The 19,896-nt window shown below is 48.7% G+C and overlaps 2 protein-coding genes across 3 annotated transcripts; one reads left to right on the top strand and one right to left on the bottom strand.

Annotated features, from left to right (window-relative positions):
- Positions 1-161: 161 nt before the first annotated feature.
- On the top strand, positions 162-14,087 carry tmem255a (transmembrane protein 255A). 2 transcript variants are annotated; one of them, XM_060063252.1, is made up of 10 exons: positions 162-1,185; positions 2,093-2,235; positions 3,632-3,694; positions 7,188-7,277; positions 8,462-8,527; positions 8,720-8,808; positions 9,427-9,499; positions 10,397-10,564; positions 11,837-11,980; positions 12,764-14,087. In XM_060063252.1, the coding sequence occupies exons 1-10, from the start codon at positions 1,110-1,112 to the stop codon at positions 12,905-12,907; spliced, it is 1,056 nt and encodes a 351-aa protein (XP_059919235.1). In that variant the 5' UTR covers positions 162-1,109; the 3' UTR covers positions 12,908-14,087. The 2 variants fall into 2 exon arrangements, with proteins under 2 accessions (XP_059919235.1, XP_059919236.1); XM_060063253.1 differs by lacking the exon at positions 9,427-9,499 and having other exon boundaries at positions 629-1,185; positions 8,720-8,809.
- Positions 13,671-19,880, bottom strand: zbtb33 (zinc finger and BTB domain containing 33). The gene is made up of 2 exons (XM_060063236.1): positions 19,546-19,880; positions 13,671-18,384 (listed from the first exon to the last, which is right to left on the bottom strand). The coding sequence occupies exon 2, from the start codon at positions 18,380-18,382 to the stop codon at positions 16,529-16,531; it is 1,854 nt and encodes a 617-aa protein (XP_059919219.1). The 5' UTR covers positions 18,383-18,384; positions 19,546-19,880; the 3' UTR covers positions 13,671-16,528.
- Positions 19,881-19,896: the final 16 nt, after the last annotated feature.

Genomic DNA, 19,896 nt, shown 5'->3' with positions numbered 1-19,896 from the left:
GCGTCACTGGGTCCGCGGATGGAGTTAAAGTTGGAGCGCTGTACCGCGGGGACATCAGCACCCCCGTCACGTAGGGCCGCCGGCCCGCTGCACACATGGGACAGAGGGTGAGGTTTTTTTGTGCAAATGAAAGAAATTGCGTCATGGAAACATAACTATGGTCCGTGATGCTCGCGTGCACGTGCTTCATGCAGGGTACGCGCGGGGGGTTTAATAAGCACTAAAATAGTCCGCATCACCCAAACTGATTTGATGATGACTTTATGATGAGCGGATAGGATTAGGTATGCAGAGACTGAGGCAGTGTGTCGCTCTAGCGTTTACATAAGGGACTGTTCAAGATCACACACTTCACACAATCCATTCAGACCGTTTCCGAGAGGATGTTGGTACCTTGATCTGTTATGTGCTCGCTTATATGAGGGTATCAATGCTTAAAACGAGAAAGGCAAAGTCCGTTTGACGTAGAACTCATGGTGTGTTCCAGATGCCTCATACAACACCACTCGCACGAGTTGCAAGTGGGGAAATCTCCCAGCTTTACTTAACACACCATTATACTTACCGGTACTTAACCTAACTTAACTCTTCAGTGTTGAACTGAGTGGTGGTGGTCATCGTGACGCGCTCCTCACGCATTACGTCGACGCGTGGTCCGTCAGCCTTGATCTATTTAAAGCGGGATATCACCGCGCACAGCACTGATCGAGTGTAAGATGTAGCCCCATGACAGTGTTCATGTTAAAAACCAACATCATCCTGGGCATAAAGGAATAATTCTCACGCAGACTCATTATTACCATCAGCAGCGATTAATGAACGGTTTCATAAAGCATAGTTGGCCTATGCGTGCTGCGCATGCGCACACGCACCGACGACAGTGAGGAGGACAAGTGGCCGATGTACATGAGGGAGACACGACTGCAGCGGCGGGACTGGGTCTGCTTCTGTCGGAGAATGCCACTGCTGCAAGGAACCTCTGCGTTATCCTCCAGCTGTAAACAGTCGGTCGCTCCTCTCGTCAAGTACCACATCTTCAACCTCGAGTCCTAATTCTTTTCGGGGGTGGAGGTGAGGTGATCGTCTCGTCAAAACAACCTCCAGGCAGGATGCCCCCCGTGACGAACCACCACCACCAGCCGCCCGCCAGCGGAGCGGTTCTGACCCACACCAACGTTACCATGGGTAGGTGTGCAAGGTCAACGCCGTGCATGCATCAATTGGCACAATTGTGAATATATCCCTGAATTTCTAGAGGCGATGTAGATGTTTGTCCTGCGTTGAAATGATTGAAGCGTCCTGTCGCCTGTTTTTTTTTTAACTTGCTTGGGCTGTTTTCCCCGGAGCCCCCTTTGTTTCCCCAGTAAGGCAAAAATAAAACGTTCTTCCTGGTTTTAAATAAAATAAAACATATTGATAGGGAAAGGCTTTCTACTGTGCAGCGCCAGACCAGGTTTTGTTATTTTGGTATCAGTGTAGATGTCTCTATTGGTGTTGTCAGGTTACTGCAGGTGCGGCAAAATTACATTATGCTCCTATGCTCAGCATCAGACATCCGTGGACACCATTTTTCCCGTCATAGGCACTGTTTCCTTCTGAAATATCTCTTAAGTCAGAGACGAACCAACGTCTACTTAAAAACGGCATTCATGATTAACGTACTGGTCAACGAAAGAATGGCATACAGTAGGCCTATTTTCTATGATTATATAACAAGCAAAGTGTTTCAAACATGTTAAGGACTTGTGTTTGTAAGAATCCTTTCCAGAACTGCAACAATAATTCAAAGACAAAAGCCTGCAGCGCCAGTTAGAAAGGAGCAGATCCTGTCAGACCTCACAACAACAAACTAAATCAATAATCATTCATTACACCCAACTGTAGCTGCATGCGCTCTGCCGGGGCTCTGGAGCCGGTTTAGCTTGAGGTCTGGGCGGGTGAATCGGAGTAATGTAGACGACAAAGGAGGCCAAACGACGTACTGTCCGTCCAGCGGCTGCTCAGGGCGCTGGGGGCCGGCGAATGGACCCCCGCCGTAGTCATACTGCCTCGCTAATGACCGCCCTGTCTCCCCTCGGGGGCTGTCCCTCAGGGTCCTTCAAGAGGAGGAAGAAGAAATCCATCACTGTGACGGTGATGCTGCTGATCGTCTCCATCCTCATCCTCATCTTCGGCCTGGCCGCCACCACCAGGACCCAGAACATCACCGTGGGGGGCTATTACCCAGGGGTCATCGTGAGTGGGCCGCACCCACCTGCTGCTGCCCTACACACACACAGACAGACACACGCACACAGACACAGACACACACACATAGGCTCACGCACACAGACACAGACACACGCACAGAGACACACACGCACGGGAAGACAAACACACACACTTGCACAGATACACACACGCAAACACACACACGGGCACAGACACATACACACACACAGCCCCACTCACAGACAGACACACACACACTCACGCACACACACACACACACACACACACACACACACACACACACACATTGGCTCACACACAGACACACGTACACACACACACAGGCCCACTCACAGACAGACACACACACACACACACACACACACACATGCTCCCTTAACACACACACACACTGGCTCACACACAGACACACGTACACACACACACACAGGCCCACTCACAGACATGCGCGCACGCACACACACGCATGCACGCACACACAGATATAACAGCGGGCTCGGGCCGGCGTAATGCGAAAATCCATAACCAATCAAAAGCGAGGGATGTGATTTTATTTTCCGTAATAAAAGCCCTGACTGTGAACGGTCTCTCCGACGGAGTGAATCTTCGCAGACATTCATTATTCAGCGAGGCGCTGTCATTAGTGGCTGAGTGAGGCGGGCACTCTGCGGCACACGGCTTTTGTTTTGTTGGCGGGCTCGTACACACACACACACACACACACACACACACGCACACCCAGCGGCAGCGTTCTGAAATAGCGTGAGTGCATGAGCGTAGCGTAGCGTACGGTCCTACACAGACAAGGCAGACCTCTCAGGAGCATTGGGGGGAAAGGTAGTTTTCCCCTAAACCATCGCCGCTGTAGAGCAGACCGTCTGGGAGAGCCACGAACCAGACAACATATAACCCAAAATAACACATCAAAAGCAGTGAATATCAGGTCAGGGCTCATAGCTAAAGGCCAGTGTGGCCCTTACTGGAGGAAAACAAGCCTTACCGAGCGGACGCTTGACATTTAGGGCGCAGGAACCGATAAGAGAGAATCGATCGTTTGGTTCTGCTCACTGAAAAGTTCAGTCCGTGTTCGATCACAGCCCCCCTGAAATACTGTGGATCTTTAACGTCGGAGCGCTTGAATGTTTTATATGACGGCAGAAAATCGATTAAACTTTGTTATGAATGGTTGTTATGACCGAGAAACTAGAGTTAGATCCAACACAGACGGACATGGGCTAGCCAGTACATTCAGCCTTTATTGAGCGTTACAAACCTAGACTGTTGCTCAGCCACAGAGCGAGTGGGAGCGGCTACCAGCAACGAAGGAGATTTAAGAAAATGATGATTTAATTGCGTCCATTATCAAACAAACTCAAAGAGCCATTTCCTGTCGTTCCAGCTGGGGTTCGGCTCCTTCCTAGGAATCATCGGGGCTCATCTGATCGAGAACAAGAGGCAGATGGTAAGAGGATGTTTACGGCTTCTTGGGATGCAAATCAGCACATCTCTTCCAGGAACAATTCAATCCAAATTAATTCAAAAATACTCTATTGATCCCCGAGGTAATTGAGGCATCCAGTAGCTCATCTGTAAACAGACAATCAATTAAAAGAAAATCTGTTTTCGGATGAATGTGTGGGCGAGTTCAACCACTGTTGAACTTAGCTTCGAGTGATGTTTTCATATAATGCTGGCTGTCTGTGTGAGTATGAATGCGTGCATGTGTGAGTGTGTGAGCGTGCATGCGTTTGTGCACGTGCATGTGTGCGTTAGTCGTTAAAGTCGGCATTAGTCATTATCCCGTCTGTCCGTGTCGCCGGCCCCTCTGGAGTTTATAGTCGTGCATATTCCCCTGCGCGTACCCCCCCACCCACCCAACCCCCCGCTGGGATCAGACCGAAATAGGCGCGTGTAAGGGGAGGAGGAGCAGGAGCACAGATGCAGCACCTAAGGAATGCCGCCTTGCAGAAGTCCGGGGCGAAGGCACCAGAACTGTCACTGGGACGTCCTGTCACGGCCGGAGTGAAGGATGGATGTGTAGCGTGATACCTCCCCCCCCCCCCCCCCCCACCACCCTACTGCAGCAGAGTCCGGGTGTCAGCGAGATGCACAGCGAACCCGCTCACCCCGCCCCGCCCACCTAGGAGCGCCTATGGCGTGCGTCTAATTAGGGCGTTTTCCGTTGAGTGGAGATCGTTAAGAGGCACGGGGCCGTCTGTGATGTCAGCTCTGTTGTATCTGGAGTTATAGGAGGGGCTACGGTCAAATGGTCTCATTGGGTGATTTGTGTGCTACGTTTATGTATACCTTATGTTTACATTTACATTTAGAGCATTTAGCAGACGCTTTTATCCAAAGCGACTTACAAGAAGTTAATTTGTCGGAAGAAAGGGAAACGACACTATATCGCCGTTGGTACAGTGAGGATGTTCATAGTAGTGCCGAGCACTAACCATCACTAGGTTAACCCATTCCCTGTGTGCAACAAAGATAGCGAGGATAAGACAGGACAACCTTCAAGAAGACATCAGATATCAAGATATCTTCATATAATATCATGAACTAGAACGTCCAATTCAGAGACACAGAAAAACGATTGAGTCATCACAGAACCCACATAGGAGCCTTATTCCGACCCTGAAAGTACGATCCATCACATCTCAGCGTTGTGTTACTCCCTGATGTTGTCATCAGAAACATCACTCCCATGTGAATGGCATGATTCATGAAGACCTCGTTTGGCTGACTCAAACTGTCCAATAGCACGCTAACCTAGACGGCCCCCTCTTGCTATGACTGTAGGCTAGGCTAGGCTAGGCTTTGTAACTGGGTGTCCATCAATGTGGTGTGAATGGAAAAAAGGAAGAGAGAGCAACGCAGGAGTAAAGACGTGCCAATAAAGAGCTGGGCACCGGGCCAGCCCAAAACAGGTCGGGCTCACCCACGTTACCGGACGGCAGAACCAGCCCTGCCTGTCACTGGCTCCTCCAGACTTCAGCTTCCCTCTGCTCCTCCGAGTGGGGTTTGAGGAACACCACGCCCCCACTACACCCATCCAGCAGCCAAGGTGGAGCCTGTCCTGCAGTCAGGGTGGGGGCATGACCGTAACGCGCTAAACTGTTGGGTGGAGAGAGAAGTAAAATAATCAACTGATTATACTGATTATACTGCCTCAGTTGATATCGGTGGACGTGCCAGGTTAATGTGTCAGCAAAATACACATTTTTAAAATCATGTCACACTTTATCTTAAAGGGTGTGCATTGTGACCGTCATAACCATGAAGATGAGATGTGTCATGAACATGATCATCATAAACATGATGAGGCTTTCTGAATGTTTAGGGCTCTTGTTATTAAGTCTCTTTCGGTTAATTATGTAATTTTAAATGTCAAGTGTTATGTCTGAGATCTTTGCGTTATAACAACTTGACATTCACCAAGCACCGTCTTTGTTTTAAAAACTTGACGTTAACCATGACAACATAACCTTTCAATGTCTTTGTTTTGGCAGCTCGACCTTAGATGCTTGCAGGGTTGATCCTCACCTACTGCAGCCTCATGTGGTTCCCACTCTCATGTTGTTACATACATTAGCAAATGTCATGGTGTTATGGTGATATGGTGCTAATCTGTGTATTTGCACTCCTACACATAACACATGTAGTTGTTTATGGCTACACATTTCACAAAAAACACTTATTAACTTCGACTTCAGGGTTGTCAAGCTACACACATTCATCCAGTCACCTCAGAAGGAACCAGAAGGTATTTGTGGCGCGCTACAAGGTGCAGCTTCCCCAGTTAGGACACGGACAGCATTCTGTCTGCCATCAACATGACCCAGAGGGGGGTGGGGGGGCTCCATCTCAGCACATTGCAGAGTGCATGTTAGAAATGTGCTCCTACTACGGAGCCACTGAGGAAGGGCCGCCGGAATGAGGGTATAAGTTACACAGTTGTGGGAGAGGGGGGGGGGGGGGGCAAGGCAGAGGCGGGGGCCATGGGAATAAAAAAAAAAAAATAATAAATTCTGTCTGTAGAATTTTTGACCATTCCCTAGCGGTAGGAGCCCTCCCCGTCAACAATTGTTCTCCCCCTGGTCAACTATTGCTCTCTCCCCCCCCCCCCCCCCTCCCGTCAACAATTCTGCCAGGGGGGCAGGGGGGCTGGTAGGGGGAATCCGGGGGGGGGGGGGGGGGGGGCATCAGTTCCTCTTGTATACAGGGCCCAGAATGTGGTGCTACGGCCCTGCACTGAGGCGCCCCCTCAAGGTGGCAGAGTGGTGGTCAGGTGCACGCAATTATAATCTAATAATCGTATGTCGTAATGTAGTAATAATATAAAAAGTAGTGGATATCAAAGTGTGGTTTCTACGTTGGGCATGTTGTTTGGCAGCCATTACAGCCCATATTGTGTATGCTTAGCAATAGGTAACGTGTGTGTGTGTGTGTGTGTGTGTGTGTGTGTGTGTGTGTGTGTGTGTGTGTGTGTGTGTGTGTGTGTGTGTGTGTGTGTGTGTGTGTGTGTGTGTGTGTGTGTGTATGTGTATGGGTCTGTGAGTGTGTGTGTGTGTCTATACCGGTGTATGGATTGATGTTATATAATCTAATAATCTAATAATAATGTAGTAATAATATAAAGAGTAGTAGATCTCAAAGTGTGGTGTTCACGTTGGCATGTTGTTTGGCAGCCATCAGAGCCCATGTTGTGTATTCTTAGCAATAGGTAACGTCGCTTCCGCAAAGCTTCAGTTTGGTGAAGTTTACATTTTGACACAATTACACAAAACAGGTTGTATTTGTACAACAGTCGTACAATGACACAATATACATTGTACTTCCCATTGTTCATATCTGCCACGGCGTTGATGTCCCTAACGTGTCCGTCTTCCTAACATGTCTGTCTTCCTAACATGTCTGTCTTCCTAACACGTCTGTCTCTCTGTGTGTTCCAGCTGGTGGCGTCCATCGTCTTCATCAGCTTCGGCGTGGTGGCGGCGTTCTGCTGCGCCATCGTGGACGGGGTGTTTGCCGCCAGGCATATCGTAAGAACTGTAAACACAACGGGCGCCTTAACAAAGTCATTCAGTAGCAACGTAATGGATAGCTCTGCACTTAGAGGCCCGGAGTCTTCATCCACTCTGCACGCGGGACGCTTCAAAGGGTTACACAGACGATGAAGAGGGCCTGACGTTAAGTCTGAAGGGATGAAGTCTTATGATAAGGAGTCGGTGTGTGTGTGTGTGTGTGTGTGTGTGTGTGCGTGTGTGTGTGGGGGGGTTTGTGTGTGTGTATGTGTTTGTGTTTGTGTGTGTGTCTGTATGTGTGTGGGTCTGTGAGTGTGTGTATGGGGGTTTGTGTGTGTGTGTGTGTCTGTATGTGAATGGGTTTGTGAGTTTGTGTGTGTGTCTATACCGATGTATGGATTGATGTTAGACGGGTAGGTGTATATTTAAAGGCATGGAGGAAGGTTGCCAGGGAAACTAGGTGTGTTTATACTTAGAGTAGCCTTCCAACACAGAGCTACGGCATTCCTCCTCGATGCTGACAAGGTCCAACATGATCTGTCTCTGGAGGGGAAAATCTATTTTTAAATAGATATAGATATATATAGACAGACATATATTTATATATATATATGTATATATATATATATATATGTATGTATATATATGTATGTATATGTGTATATATATATATATATATATATATATATATATATATATATATATGTGTATATATATATATATATATATATATATATATATATATATATATATATATATATATATATTTTAACAACGCAGCCATCATAGCCATCATTTGATATAAGAGAAACAATTCTGCCTGATTTGCTGAACATTGTTTTAAATGACAAAAGGAAATCTACCAAGGGCTAACTCAGTCCATTCAGCATCGTTCTTCTGCCTCTCTGTCGACTCACTAACCCTGAGAGTTGTGTTGTGGCCTGGGTGATCCTGGGTGTTTGGGTGGCGGGAGAGCCTCCTGTTGCCCCCCTGCCGCCCTGAGAGTACTGGCGTTCCCTGGGCGTTCCCTGGGCGTTCCCTGGGCGTTCCCTGGGCGTTCCCTGGGCGTTCCCTGGGCGTTCCCTGGGCGTTCCCTGGGCGTTCCCTGGGTGCTCTCTGGGTGCTCTCTGGGTGTCTGGGTGGTGTGAGGTCCTCCCGTCCCCCCCGCTGTGTGTCTCATAACTCCCCCTGCCTCCCCCCAGGACCTGCGCCCGCTGTACGCGGGCCGCTGCGACTTCCACTCCAGTGAAACCTCATCCGAGCGTGACGTAAGTGACCTGACGAGTAGCAGTGCCCCTAGCCGCGGTGGTAGTACTGCATCCCGGATCCATTTCATCTTCATTCATAAATGTGAAGGGATTGATGTCTGGTCCCGCCGGTGGCCGGACGTCAAACCGCCGGCCGGCCGGCGTCGGTCCGGGCCTCTGTAGCCGTGGTAACCGTCCGTCTTGGGCCCCCAGGTGCCGTGCCCCACGCCCTCCAAGATGTCCTGCAAGCTGAAGGTGAAGGGAAACACCTGCTACTGCTGTGACCTCTACAAGTGTGGGAAGTGAGTTTCAGTCCCGAACCCCCCCCCCCCCCCCCTGCATGACCCCCCCCCCCCCCCCCCCAACCCCAGCGCTGCCCTGCTTCTCCGCCCCTCTGATCGGTACTTAACCCCGGTCGCTCCTGCTACTTACTGCACCGTCTTTAAAGGAAAACCAAACCCTCCAAACGGGACGAGGGACGAGAGGTGATGAGTTACATGGTGAGGTTATGGATCCTGAGCGAAACCTAATCTTTGTGCCTTAAATCTAAAGACTTAAATATAAAGATTTAAGGCACAAAGTTCTAAAGTGAAGGAAAAGTGTAAATCTTAAATTATACGTCAAAAGGATCTACCCCACGCCAGCAAATAAAAAAGGGGCACGGTAGGGGCAATAGTGAAAGCTTGAACAAATATAGAAAATATTTCTTGAAAAGCCATATAGTCCGGCTCCTAAATTCAAATTGCTTTTCTGATGGTTAGAATATCTTGGTTTTCCTTTAAACCTTCCTTTGGACTAAATGTTTGGATATCTGTGTAACTAATCATATTTACAGTATAAACCGTTCATATTTATATTGTGAGTTTGTAAATTGTACCAGAAAAGAAAGAATGTTTTTTTTCTTGTTACCTATGTTTCAGAGAGCATCCTCTTATGGGACAGCAGAATAAAGATGTTTTGAAAAAGTTTAGGAAATCCTCCATGATTTGGAAGTAGGTCCCTCTTCTACGCCCCGGTGGTTGGCTGTTGATGGTCCACCATTTTTGTAGTCTTCTGGGGTTGAATGTGTGAATGTGACTTGTTTGTCTGTGCTCCATCCAAGTGGCCCAGGCTGATTGTGGCGTCTCACTGCATGTCCTGGACAAGCCTGCCCTCCATTTATGTTATCACACGCCGTACCTGTTCATATGACTGGAGCCGTTTCTAGCTCTCTGACCACTTTCCATCCAACTGATATTACCCCAGGTGTTTTCATGGTTTTTGTCTCTTTCCACGTTCAAAGTACTTGCGGTAAATCATTTAGCTTATAGGCGTGGTTCTGTTTTCCAACCCTGCCCTCATTGAAATGTTGTGTTCCATCATCTGTAGTCTCCATGATAGCTTTGACTCTTTTTCACTGAGCTTAAACCGCAGTTAAAACGAACAACAACAAATCTAAAGTCCTCTTTGTATTCAAACACGTTTTGAATAGGGCATAATATTTGATTGATTGGTTTTGCTATCATCAAAATACACATCAACCATTTGTTAGCATTTATCCTCGGTCCAAGACAGAGAACAAACTGTTGGTTTAAGCTAGTGCTACGTAAACAGAGCCCGAAACAAAAGCTACAAATTAAACTAAAGTAGCATGGAAACATAAAAGACATATATACATATATAAAATATATATTTACATATTTACATATGTAAATATAAAAGACTACCAATGATGAGAAACACTTCATAAGAACGGAAAACAGAAACTATAAGAGGTGTCATGATCGGACAACAGCTCTCGCATGACGATGACGATGATTACAATGATGATGATGATGACAATGTTGATGATGATGACGATGCTGACGAGGCAGCTTGATAACGCCCCACCTGCCCTGTTGCGCCCACTGGGCGAGCCGCGTGGAGGTGATCGGGGGCTACCACGAGTACGTGGACGTGAAGAGCTGCCAGGACGTGGTGCACCTCTACCACCTGCTGTGGTCCGCCACCATCCTCAACATCGTGGCGTTGTTCCTGGGCATCATCACCGCCGCCGTGCTGGGCGGCTTCAAGGACATGGTGACGTAGAACGCGCCTATTGGAACGTAGAACCAGCTCATTGGAACGTAGAACCAGCTCATTGGAACGTAGAACCAGCTCATTGGAACGTAGAACGCGCCTATTGGAACGTAGAACCAGCTCATTGGAACGTAGAACCAGCTCATTGGAACGTAGAACCAGCTCATTGGAACGTAGAACCGGCTTACTGGAACGTAGAACCAGCTTATTGGAACGTAGAACCAGCTTATTGGAACGTAGAACCAGCTTATTGGAACGTAGAACGCGCCTATTGGAACGTAGAACGAGCTTATTGGAACGTAGAACCAGCCTATTGGAACGTAGAACCAGCCTATTGGAACGTAGAACCAGCTTATTGGAACGTAGAACCAGCTTATTGGAACGTAGAACCAGTTTATTGGAACGTAGAACCAGCCTATTGGAACGTAGAACCAGCCTATTGGAACGTAGAACGAGCCTATTGGAACGTAGAACCAGCTTATTGGAACGTAGAACGAGCCTATTGGAACGTAGAACCAGCTTATTGGAACGTAGAACCCGCCTATTGGAACGTAGAACCAACTTATTGGAACGTAGAACGCGCCTATTGGAACCTAGAACCAGCTTATTGGAACGTAGAACCCGCCTATTGGAACGTAGAACCAGCTTATTGGAACGTAGAACCAGCTTATTGGAACGTAGAACCAGCTTATTGGAACGTAGAACCAGCTTATTGGAACGTAGAACAAGCTTATTGCAACGTAGAACGCGCCTATTGGAACGTAGAACGAGCTTATTGGAACGTAGAACGAGCTTATGGTAGCGTAGAATGCAGTTATTGTAACGTAGACCGCACTTATTTTACTGTATGACGCACTTATTGTCATGTAGAACACACTTATTGTATGTTGTACGTCCTTGCACTTAGAAATAGTACTTAACATTGTGTAGAATCTTATCGCTATCTTTGTTGTGTACGGGGAATGGGTTAACCCAGCGAATGTGAGTGCTTCGCAGAAGTTTCTATGAACAACCTTACAGTACTGACAGAGATACAGTGTTGTTTCAGTTTTTTCTGACAAATGTACTAACTGTAAGTCGCTTTGGATAAAAGCGTTTGCTAAACACCCTAAAGGTAAATGTTAAAGTAGAACAACAATGATAACGGCGATCATGTTGTTTGGACGTAGGGAGAGAAGGCAAAGAGGGGAAGACCCAAAGCACTGCGAGGTCTACTCGGTCCAAGGTCCTCTGACTGTTGAACCCCCCCCCCCCCCACACCTTTCGTTGCAGATCCCTAACCCGGCCTCGGACGCGTGTGAGCCAGAGGCCCTCCCGGCCGCGGCCCCCTCCCAGCCCGCGGCCTCCAGCACCTACCTCAGCTCCTACTACAGCACCACCCCCTGCCTGCCGCCCTACACCGCCTACGACCTGCAGGTCGGCGCGCGCTCCACCTCTAAAAGACACACTTTGTTGACACCGAACGGGGGCGGGACACAATGTCGATGCTGCGATATACGGTCACTCTTCTTCGTGCGATACTAGAATCGATGCACTGGCGCCGATTATATATATACCGGCATATATATATATATTTTATCTTTTTTAAAGACTATAACTGTTGAGACGAGTAATTCATGATAATGATTGCACCTTACCTTTTCACGGTCATTTTGTGTTCATAGTTAAGACATATGTATCGCTAAAGGATAGACTCTATGAATCGCGGTATCGCGATGTTTCCGGTATCGAGGGTCATGTACGGGGTATCGTATCATACCCTGAGGAACCCTGTTGATTCCCACCCTTGATACGGACGCTGAAACCTTAAGGTTTCAGCGTCCGTATCAAGGGTGGGAATAAGTATAGTAATAGCGAAAAACAGTGGCGTAACATCATGGTGATATGCCCCGGTGCAAATATCGCGTCGCTGGTCGCGTTGTCCCGCTTACTACGGTGAGCGTGTCGTCTAATTTAGTTAATTAATTAAGGGCGCCACCAGAGGGCGCCCCCGACACATTTGCCGCCCTAGGCGATTATTTATTTTTTCGTTCCTCCGTGCAGTGCACCGCTTGCACCGTTGATATTTACGCCACTGGCGAAAAAAAGAGTAAAAGCGTTTTAGATATTAGCGGTACGTGGGCCATGTATGGTGTATTGTATCATTTCTGTCCCAGCTCCCGCGCTGTGAGTGACGTTCCTCTCTCCCCCCCCCCCCAGGGCTCGAGCACCCTGCCCGACTCCTCGGGGCTGTCCGACGAGTCCCAGTCGGGGGCCAGCCACATGTGGCCCACCATGGTGCCCCCACGATACTCCCCCCCGCACTTCCCCCCCGACGAGAAGCCGCCGCCCTACAGCCCCTGACAGCCCACCGGCGCTGTGGGCTGGGGGGGCTGGGGGGGGGGGAGGATACTCGTGACTTGCTTCACTATAGGAGCAATAAGTGTAAAAAAAGAAAAAAGAGAAAAGGGCCTGCCGTCTGTCGGGGCGACGAGAGGGGTCACCGTGTCCATCTGCACGGAGCGCTGCCGACGGCGCCCGCCGCGGACCACAGCCCCGCCCCGACTCAGCCGCCCTGGGGAGCGGCGTGGAGGTAGGTTAGGTCCGGAGACCACTCCCCTGCTAGGGTCCTCCAGCGCGTCGACGCACGCCCCCAGAACCCGAGGAGCCCCCGGTGCCCCCAGAACTGTTTACACCTCTGCCTTAAGACGACTGAATTCCGGCGAAGGCCCCCCCCCCCCCCCCCCTGGAGGGACCCTGGACATTCGACTCGGCTCTCGCAGTGTGAAGCTCACCTCCGTGCGGTTCGCTGGTTTTCCGCAAAGTTCCTCCGTTGCCTCTTCCCAACCGGTGGCGTGACCTGGCGAGGGGGCGGACGCTAGGTAGGGCGCCGTGCGTTTCATCTGCACAGGCGCGAGGAAGCGCTGCCGTAGGAGCGCTACGACAGCCGGGGGGTTCCCGCCCTCTGACGGCGATCGATCCTAGCAGCGAGAGGGAACTGAAAGCTGTACAGAGTTCTGCGCCCGTGTAGGTTTCTTTAGAGAGGGTGAAGAGTGTCTTCCACTGGAACCCAACCAGTCTGTGTTAGCTGTAACGTTAAACGCCACACGCTTTTTTCAACACGTAGAGTGGCTCCTTCAAGGCATAAAGCTTAGTATCTTATAATCCACATGGCCTTACTTAGTCAAGTATATTTAGTAATTACGCGACCAGTTTTCCACTCAAGGGTCGGACTGTGCCACACTCATTGTATTTATGCGATCAGTTGTGGGCTTTCTCTCTGTAAATAAATGAAGCTCATGTCCTTTTCCAGTTGGATATCCCCCTCACACCACTACGAGGCTGTGGGTGGGTTTGGGTGTAGTCCCAAACAGCTCCTAGCAGGCGGTGGTACTCTCTGCCAACATCACTGGGGAATGCTTTTATCATTCAGGCTTCTTATCGTTTGAAGAGCACTCTCTCAGGGTCTGACAAAGTGTTCTGTTTCTTTGCCATTAAACTTTTATGGAACTGTATTGTTTTTCTAAATAAAGTGTCTGAACTACTGCTGAGATGTAGCCTACTTCACCCACAGTGAACTCACTCAATCAAACTTGAAACTGATAGACATGATTACACTGAAAAACAACCCCTTTAATTTACTTTATCACGATAGTGAATAAGTACTCAGTGGCACGCATGATACATGAGTTTTGTGTCAATACACTTTAATAATAATTAAACAATTTGTAGGAAAGAGGGCATGGAAAGTACAAACCTGTAGAAAGGACACCACAACAGACATGTTTTGAGTTTATTTAATGCCAAAAGCACACGAGACCTTATAAATACATTTCAGATGAACAACGCTGACAAGTAAAGAAAAAAAAAAGGCCATGGGCACAATAAAAAAACAAAAAACACCCACCTTCCTTGGTTAGTCTCACCCTAAACCTGCTAGATCTCAAATGAATGACATGAAGTCGTTTGGAATGAAATAAGACCTACTCCATGACCCACACTGCTACCCTGATAAAACACAAAAATGTAACAGACAAATACATGAGACGTATTCCAAAATAGTCTTTTTTACTGCATGATTATCACTAAGTGCTATATTTACAGACTAGCGTACATCATTGTAGCCCTCCGAAACCGACCTCTTTAAATACAATCACAGCCCAGGTACTACCACCAGGGGGCGTCTGGCACGGACAACAGTTTGACATGAAGGGAAGAATGAATATGGCCAGCATATAGGGCGACTCACAACAGAACACTGAAGGGCCGTAAGGATCAATCAAAATGAAGAAATAGTTTAACCAGTCTTTTAAAATCGATGGATTAGTGCAAACCTCATTGGACTATTTACTTTTTTTCAAAAGACACATCAATCAAACTTTACATAGGATAAGTTGGGCTATAAGAGGTTAACAGGGAATCAAAACAAAGCCATTCTTGGTTCAAATGTGGGACTGGACTGAATCAAAGCACAATGAATTGTGTGCGATAACATTAATCCATACACCTTTCGTTTTATGCTGGAGTCATCCTTTCACAGTGGGAAGTCTGAAACACGGGTTAATCAACCAATATTTATTCCTGGTGCCCTAATAAACATTTATACGTTAACATATTACAGTACAGTCAATCTGTGATGAGCCAGGTGATAAAAAATAAGTAATATTTAAAGATTGAAACCCTTCAATTCAAATCAATATTGATTTGAATTAACGCCTGAACTTCAGTGAAGTTCAGGGGAAGAACTGAAATTAACCTAAATAATTGAGGTTGCTTTAGAATTCAAGGAATGTTATTCAAATCGCATAATAAAATAATTCGCTTTGAACGAGAGCACAAGTAAGTAAGGCTCTGAATAAGTGTGGAGTTAGAACTAAAGACCATCTTACAAACGTTTTTTTTTGTTATTTGGATTTTGTTATGTTTTTTTAACTCGTAATATGTAAAATAATTTCTTGAAGGCATTCACGCGTCTGCAACGCTTTTCAGTGGATTTGAAAAGTTCTACACAAAAAATGTTTTATTTCTAATAAGTTTCAGTTGACACAACATAATTTTTACCACAAAAAAACGATATAACGATGTCAGTGAGTGAGAGCCTAAAGCAAGAACACTTCAAGGAAGACCCGAAGCGGGGGTAAGAAACAATGTTGAAGAATAGGGACGCACCGATACGATACCAGGACTCAGACCCGATACTGTTGTCGATACTGTGCTCATTTTCTCGCCAAACTTCTCAGATGCAACTAGGGCCCGACCGATTCATCGGCCTGCCGATTTAATCGGCCGATTATAGCCTTTTTGAAAATAATCAACATCTGCCAAAAAGACGCTGATTACAACCGATTTTTTTTTTTTAGAAATGTTATTGCGCTTAGTATCCTGCAGATTGCGCTCCTACTCGCCTTGCTAACTAACAATCGGCCGATTAAATCGTAATCGTAATTTTTCTCTGAAAATAATCGGCATCGGCACTCAAAAATCAATATCGGTCGGGCCCTAGATGCAACCGTCCGATACCACTTTACACAACGCTACGTAACGTTTAACAACTAGCGAACCCTCTATCTATGATCATCGACATAGGAATCAATGCCATTTTATCCCTGTAACTGAAATAAGTCCTCAATTTAGAGAAGAGAGGGGCAACGTGTGGCACATTTCACATTCATCATCGCTCAGACACTCGATCACTACGACCGAACTAAAAAAGTATCACAAAGTGGCCGTGGGCTGTAACCATGGCGATAACACGCCCCCCTCTTTCTTACAGTTTTCTAAACTGTAATGGTATTTTTCATTCGGTATCGGTATTTTTATCGGTACTCGTTATCGGCGAGTACCCACACGTAAGTTCTTGTACTTGGGTCTGAAAAAAAGTGGAATCGGTGCATCCCTACTGAAGAGTAAGAAGCTGTGAAAGGCACAGATACCAGTCTCCCTCCCTCTCCCTCCCTCCCTCCCTCCCTCCCCCCCTCTCCCCCCTCAGTAGGTCTCCGGGATGACAAAGTCGAACTCGGGATTGCCCTGCTGCTGCTGCGGGGGGTTCATGCCCGGCCGCGACCGGGCGTCGGAATCCACGAAGATATCGTTCCAGCTCAAAACCTTACTCTGCTGCGTGGGAGACTGCATCTCCCCGCCGCCGCCGCCGCCCACGCCGGCCATGACGTGCTGCACGCTGCCGTCCTCCCCGATCATGCGGACGCCGCCCTCGTGGGCGGGCCAGCCCGAGGGCTGCGTGGGGAGGGACTTGTAGGGCAGCAGGCGGTACAGGTTGTTGGGGGTGGCGTCCTTCTCCTTGCGGCCCGACGGGTCCTGGTTGTGCGCCTGCTTGCAGTGCGTGGACAGCACCTGGTAGTTGAGGAACATGTCGTTGCACAGCAGGCACTGGTACCGACGCTCCCCGGTGTGATGCGCCTCGTGCTTAGTCCGGTACTCGGCCAGCGCGAACACCTTGTTGCAGTAGCGGCACGGGTACTTCTTCTCCCACGAGTGGGTGTTGAAGTGCCGCCGCAGGCTGGTGAGGCACACGTAGGGTCGCTTGCAGACCATGCACACGTAGAAGGTCTTCCCGTCCATGATGAGCTCGTAGTGGTCCTCCGGCTCGCTCTTGATCTTCTTATTGCTGGGGCTGCCGGTCGGCGACGCCATGCCCTCCTCGAAGGGCTTCAGGGGCGTGGCCATCAGCGCCCGCTTCCCCTTGGCCGCCTTGGAGCCGCCCTCGTCGGGGTCCTCCTTCACGGGGACGATGTCGTACGTGTCCTCGCCGATGTTGGCGTACACCTTGCACCCCGACGAGAGGGCGTCGATCTCCAGGGCCTTGTCCAGCGTGATGGTCTTCTTGGCCACCACGGCCGCCTGGGGGAAGTTGGCCCCGGACGACATGTCCGAGAGGCGGATCTTAAAGTCCCCCTGCTGGGCCGTGGTGCACACCTGCTTCTTGTGGACGCCCATCATGTCGCTGCTGTCGCAGGGCTGCGGCGTGTTGGGGGACACGGGGGTGAGGCTGTGCAGGCTGGACACCGGCGTGGTGGGCGTGGCTCCGGAGGACATCCGGGCCGGGGGGCAGGGGATGCTGGAGGATGTGTTGGGGCTCAGGTTGGGCCGGGAGACCGGGACCACCTGGGGGGACCCCTTCAACGCGGACAGCGCTGCGTCTTCTGCTTTGGGTGGACTCATCTCCCCCGCAGTATTTTGCGGTTCCCGCTTTTTGTCCGACGTTGCGTCTCCCGACTCGCCGGCGTCCAGGTCGATCACCGCCGGCTTCGGAGTCTCCTCCGTCTTCTTGGAATCCGTTTCCGAGACGAACATGACGTCGTCGTTATCGGAGTCCCCGTCGTCGTCGGCAGATTTGCACGTCTGGTTAAATTCCTCGGCCGATATGGAGAAGGACTCGGTGATGATGGGCATCACCTTGGTGGACGCGCCGCTCTTGCACTCGGGGTCTTTCGACAGACCCGGTAAGCCCTTCACTTGGGACAAAAGCGTCCCCAAGTTGGCGAGGAACTTGACGCCCAGTATCTTTCCGGCGCTGATGAGCTCCTCCAGCATGTCGGATCGGACGCGGGTGATCTTGGAACTGTAAATGTAATTGAGGATCTGTTCAAAGATTTCCGCTTTGATAAAGTTCAGTTCGATGACCTGCCCGGCGACGGAGAAGAGCTGGTGAAAGTAAGTGCTGGAGGCGGACAGAATCGTTTTGTGGGCTCTGAACTTCTTGTCCTGTATGATTATCGTGACGTCGCAGAATAGTCCATGGTTCCTTTGGTCGTTCATGGACCTCAGCACAGCAGCGGAGTACTGTGTGTCCGTGGCAGAGATCAGCTTGAGGTTCGGCATGCCTAAAGTGGGAGAACAAGTAAAGTTAATGTAGGTATATTCAGGTTATGTCCCCATCATGATTACATTAAAGTACTGCTCCAAAAAAATGTGCAGTTGAACACACTGTGTGTGTGTCTGTCTGTGTGTGTGTGTGTGTGTGTGTGTGTGTGTGTGTGTGTGTGTGTGTGTGTGTGTGTGTGTGTGTGTGTGTGTGTGTGTGTGTGTGTGTGTATTTGTTTATGTGTGTGTGTGTGTGTGTGTGTGTGTATTTGTTTATGTGCGAGGGTATGTGTGTGTGTGTGTGTATTTGTTTATATGTGCGGGTGTGTGTGTGTATTTGTGTGTGTGAGGGTATGTGTGTGTGTGTGTGTGTGTGTGTGTGTGTGTGTGTGTGTGTGTGTGTATGTGTGTGTGTGTGTGTGTATTTGTTTATGTGTGAGGGTGTGTGTGTGTGTATATGTATTTGTTTACATGTGCGGGTGTGTGTGTGTGTGTGTGTATTTGTTTGTGTGTGAGGGTATGTGTGTGCATGTGTTCTGAAATATCCAACAGCCAAATTGACAGTCAAATCCATCATTAAAAAGTAGACATTATTTATGTTGCCTCTGAAGTAATCTCTAATTTTACACATGCTTTGATGATTTAATATATTTGTACTATTAATACCTGTCACATTCTGTACGTCCCTCAAGGCTTTTTCTAAGAGCGTTTCCCATTTAAATCCACAATTGATAAATCCACTTTATTTCCGACCTTGCCATTGAAGTCATGTATAATTGAGTGAATGAATAAAAAAAATGTTTTTTCTGCAACTAGCACGATAGCAGTAGCTGCTAACATGCAAACAAAAACACAGCTAACGTTAGCTCCTCCATCCAAGTGCGCCGTGTATTTCAAACGCGTCCATGGCATCACACCCCTGCTACACTACACACAGGGACCTGGACGAAGACCTTGGGGTTTAGTGACCTGGTATCAGGACCAGGACATGCACATAGGTGGTCCAGGCTAACAAAAGTAACGCAGCCCTGCATTTGTTCCTCCTTCAATGGGCGACAGCGCGGCCTTCCGTGGCAGAAAGGTTTCCCCCACACACACATGCATACACACTCACACACACACACACGGGATGAGTTCTTCATCAGGCTGTTCAGACCAATTGCATGCAGTGTATCACTTACCTGCGCTTTCTGTTTTTCTGTTTTGACCAAGCCGGATTGTTACCTGCAGTTGTAACTTAGCGAGGCACAGACGACAAAAAAATAGACAGCCGCGGCACGTCTCTGAGGTTCACTACCGCTGTCATGACCCGGCCGGCCACCAGAGGCCGCTGTAAGGAGGCCACTACTTCTTTCATGACCCGGGCGGCCACCAGGGGCCACTGTAGGGCGGCCACTACTGTTGTCGTGACCCGGGCGAACACCAGGTGCAGCTGCAGAGCGCCATCAGAGTACGTTTTTAGACTTCGATAATTTATTTATTTCTAAAACCCAAAATAGAATCATAATAATAACAATATTCAATCATGATAA

The sequence above is a fragment of the Gadus macrocephalus genome, chromosome 10 (assembly GCF_031168955.1).
Source record: "Gadus macrocephalus chromosome 10, ASM3116895v1".
In the NCBI taxonomy this organism is placed as follows: Eukaryota; Metazoa; Chordata; class Actinopteri; order Gadiformes; family Gadidae; genus Gadus; species Gadus macrocephalus.
Note: the sequence above shows the minus strand (reverse complement) of the source record. Positions and strands in the feature narration are given on the sequence as shown.

What these genes read in the sequence shown, in the direction of transcription:
- tmem255a (XM_060063252.1), top strand. Translation starts at nt 1,110, where the DNA reads ATGCCCCCCGTGACGAACCACCACCACCAGCCGCCCGCCAGCGGAGCG. An exon ending in GACCTCTACAAGTGTGGGAA is followed by an intron (nt 8,809 to 9,426) that starts GTGAGTTTCAGT and finishes CCTATGTTTCAG; the next exon opens with AGAGCATCCTCTTATGGGAC. An exon ending in ACACCGCCTACGACCTGCAG is followed by an intron (nt 11,981 to 12,763) that starts GTCGGCGCGCGC and finishes CCCCCCCCCCAG; the next exon opens with GGCTCGAGCACCCTGCCCGA.
- zbtb33 (XM_060063236.1), bottom strand. Translation starts at nt 18,382, where the DNA reads ATGCCGAACCTCAAGCTGATCTCTGCCACGGACACACAGTACTCCGCT.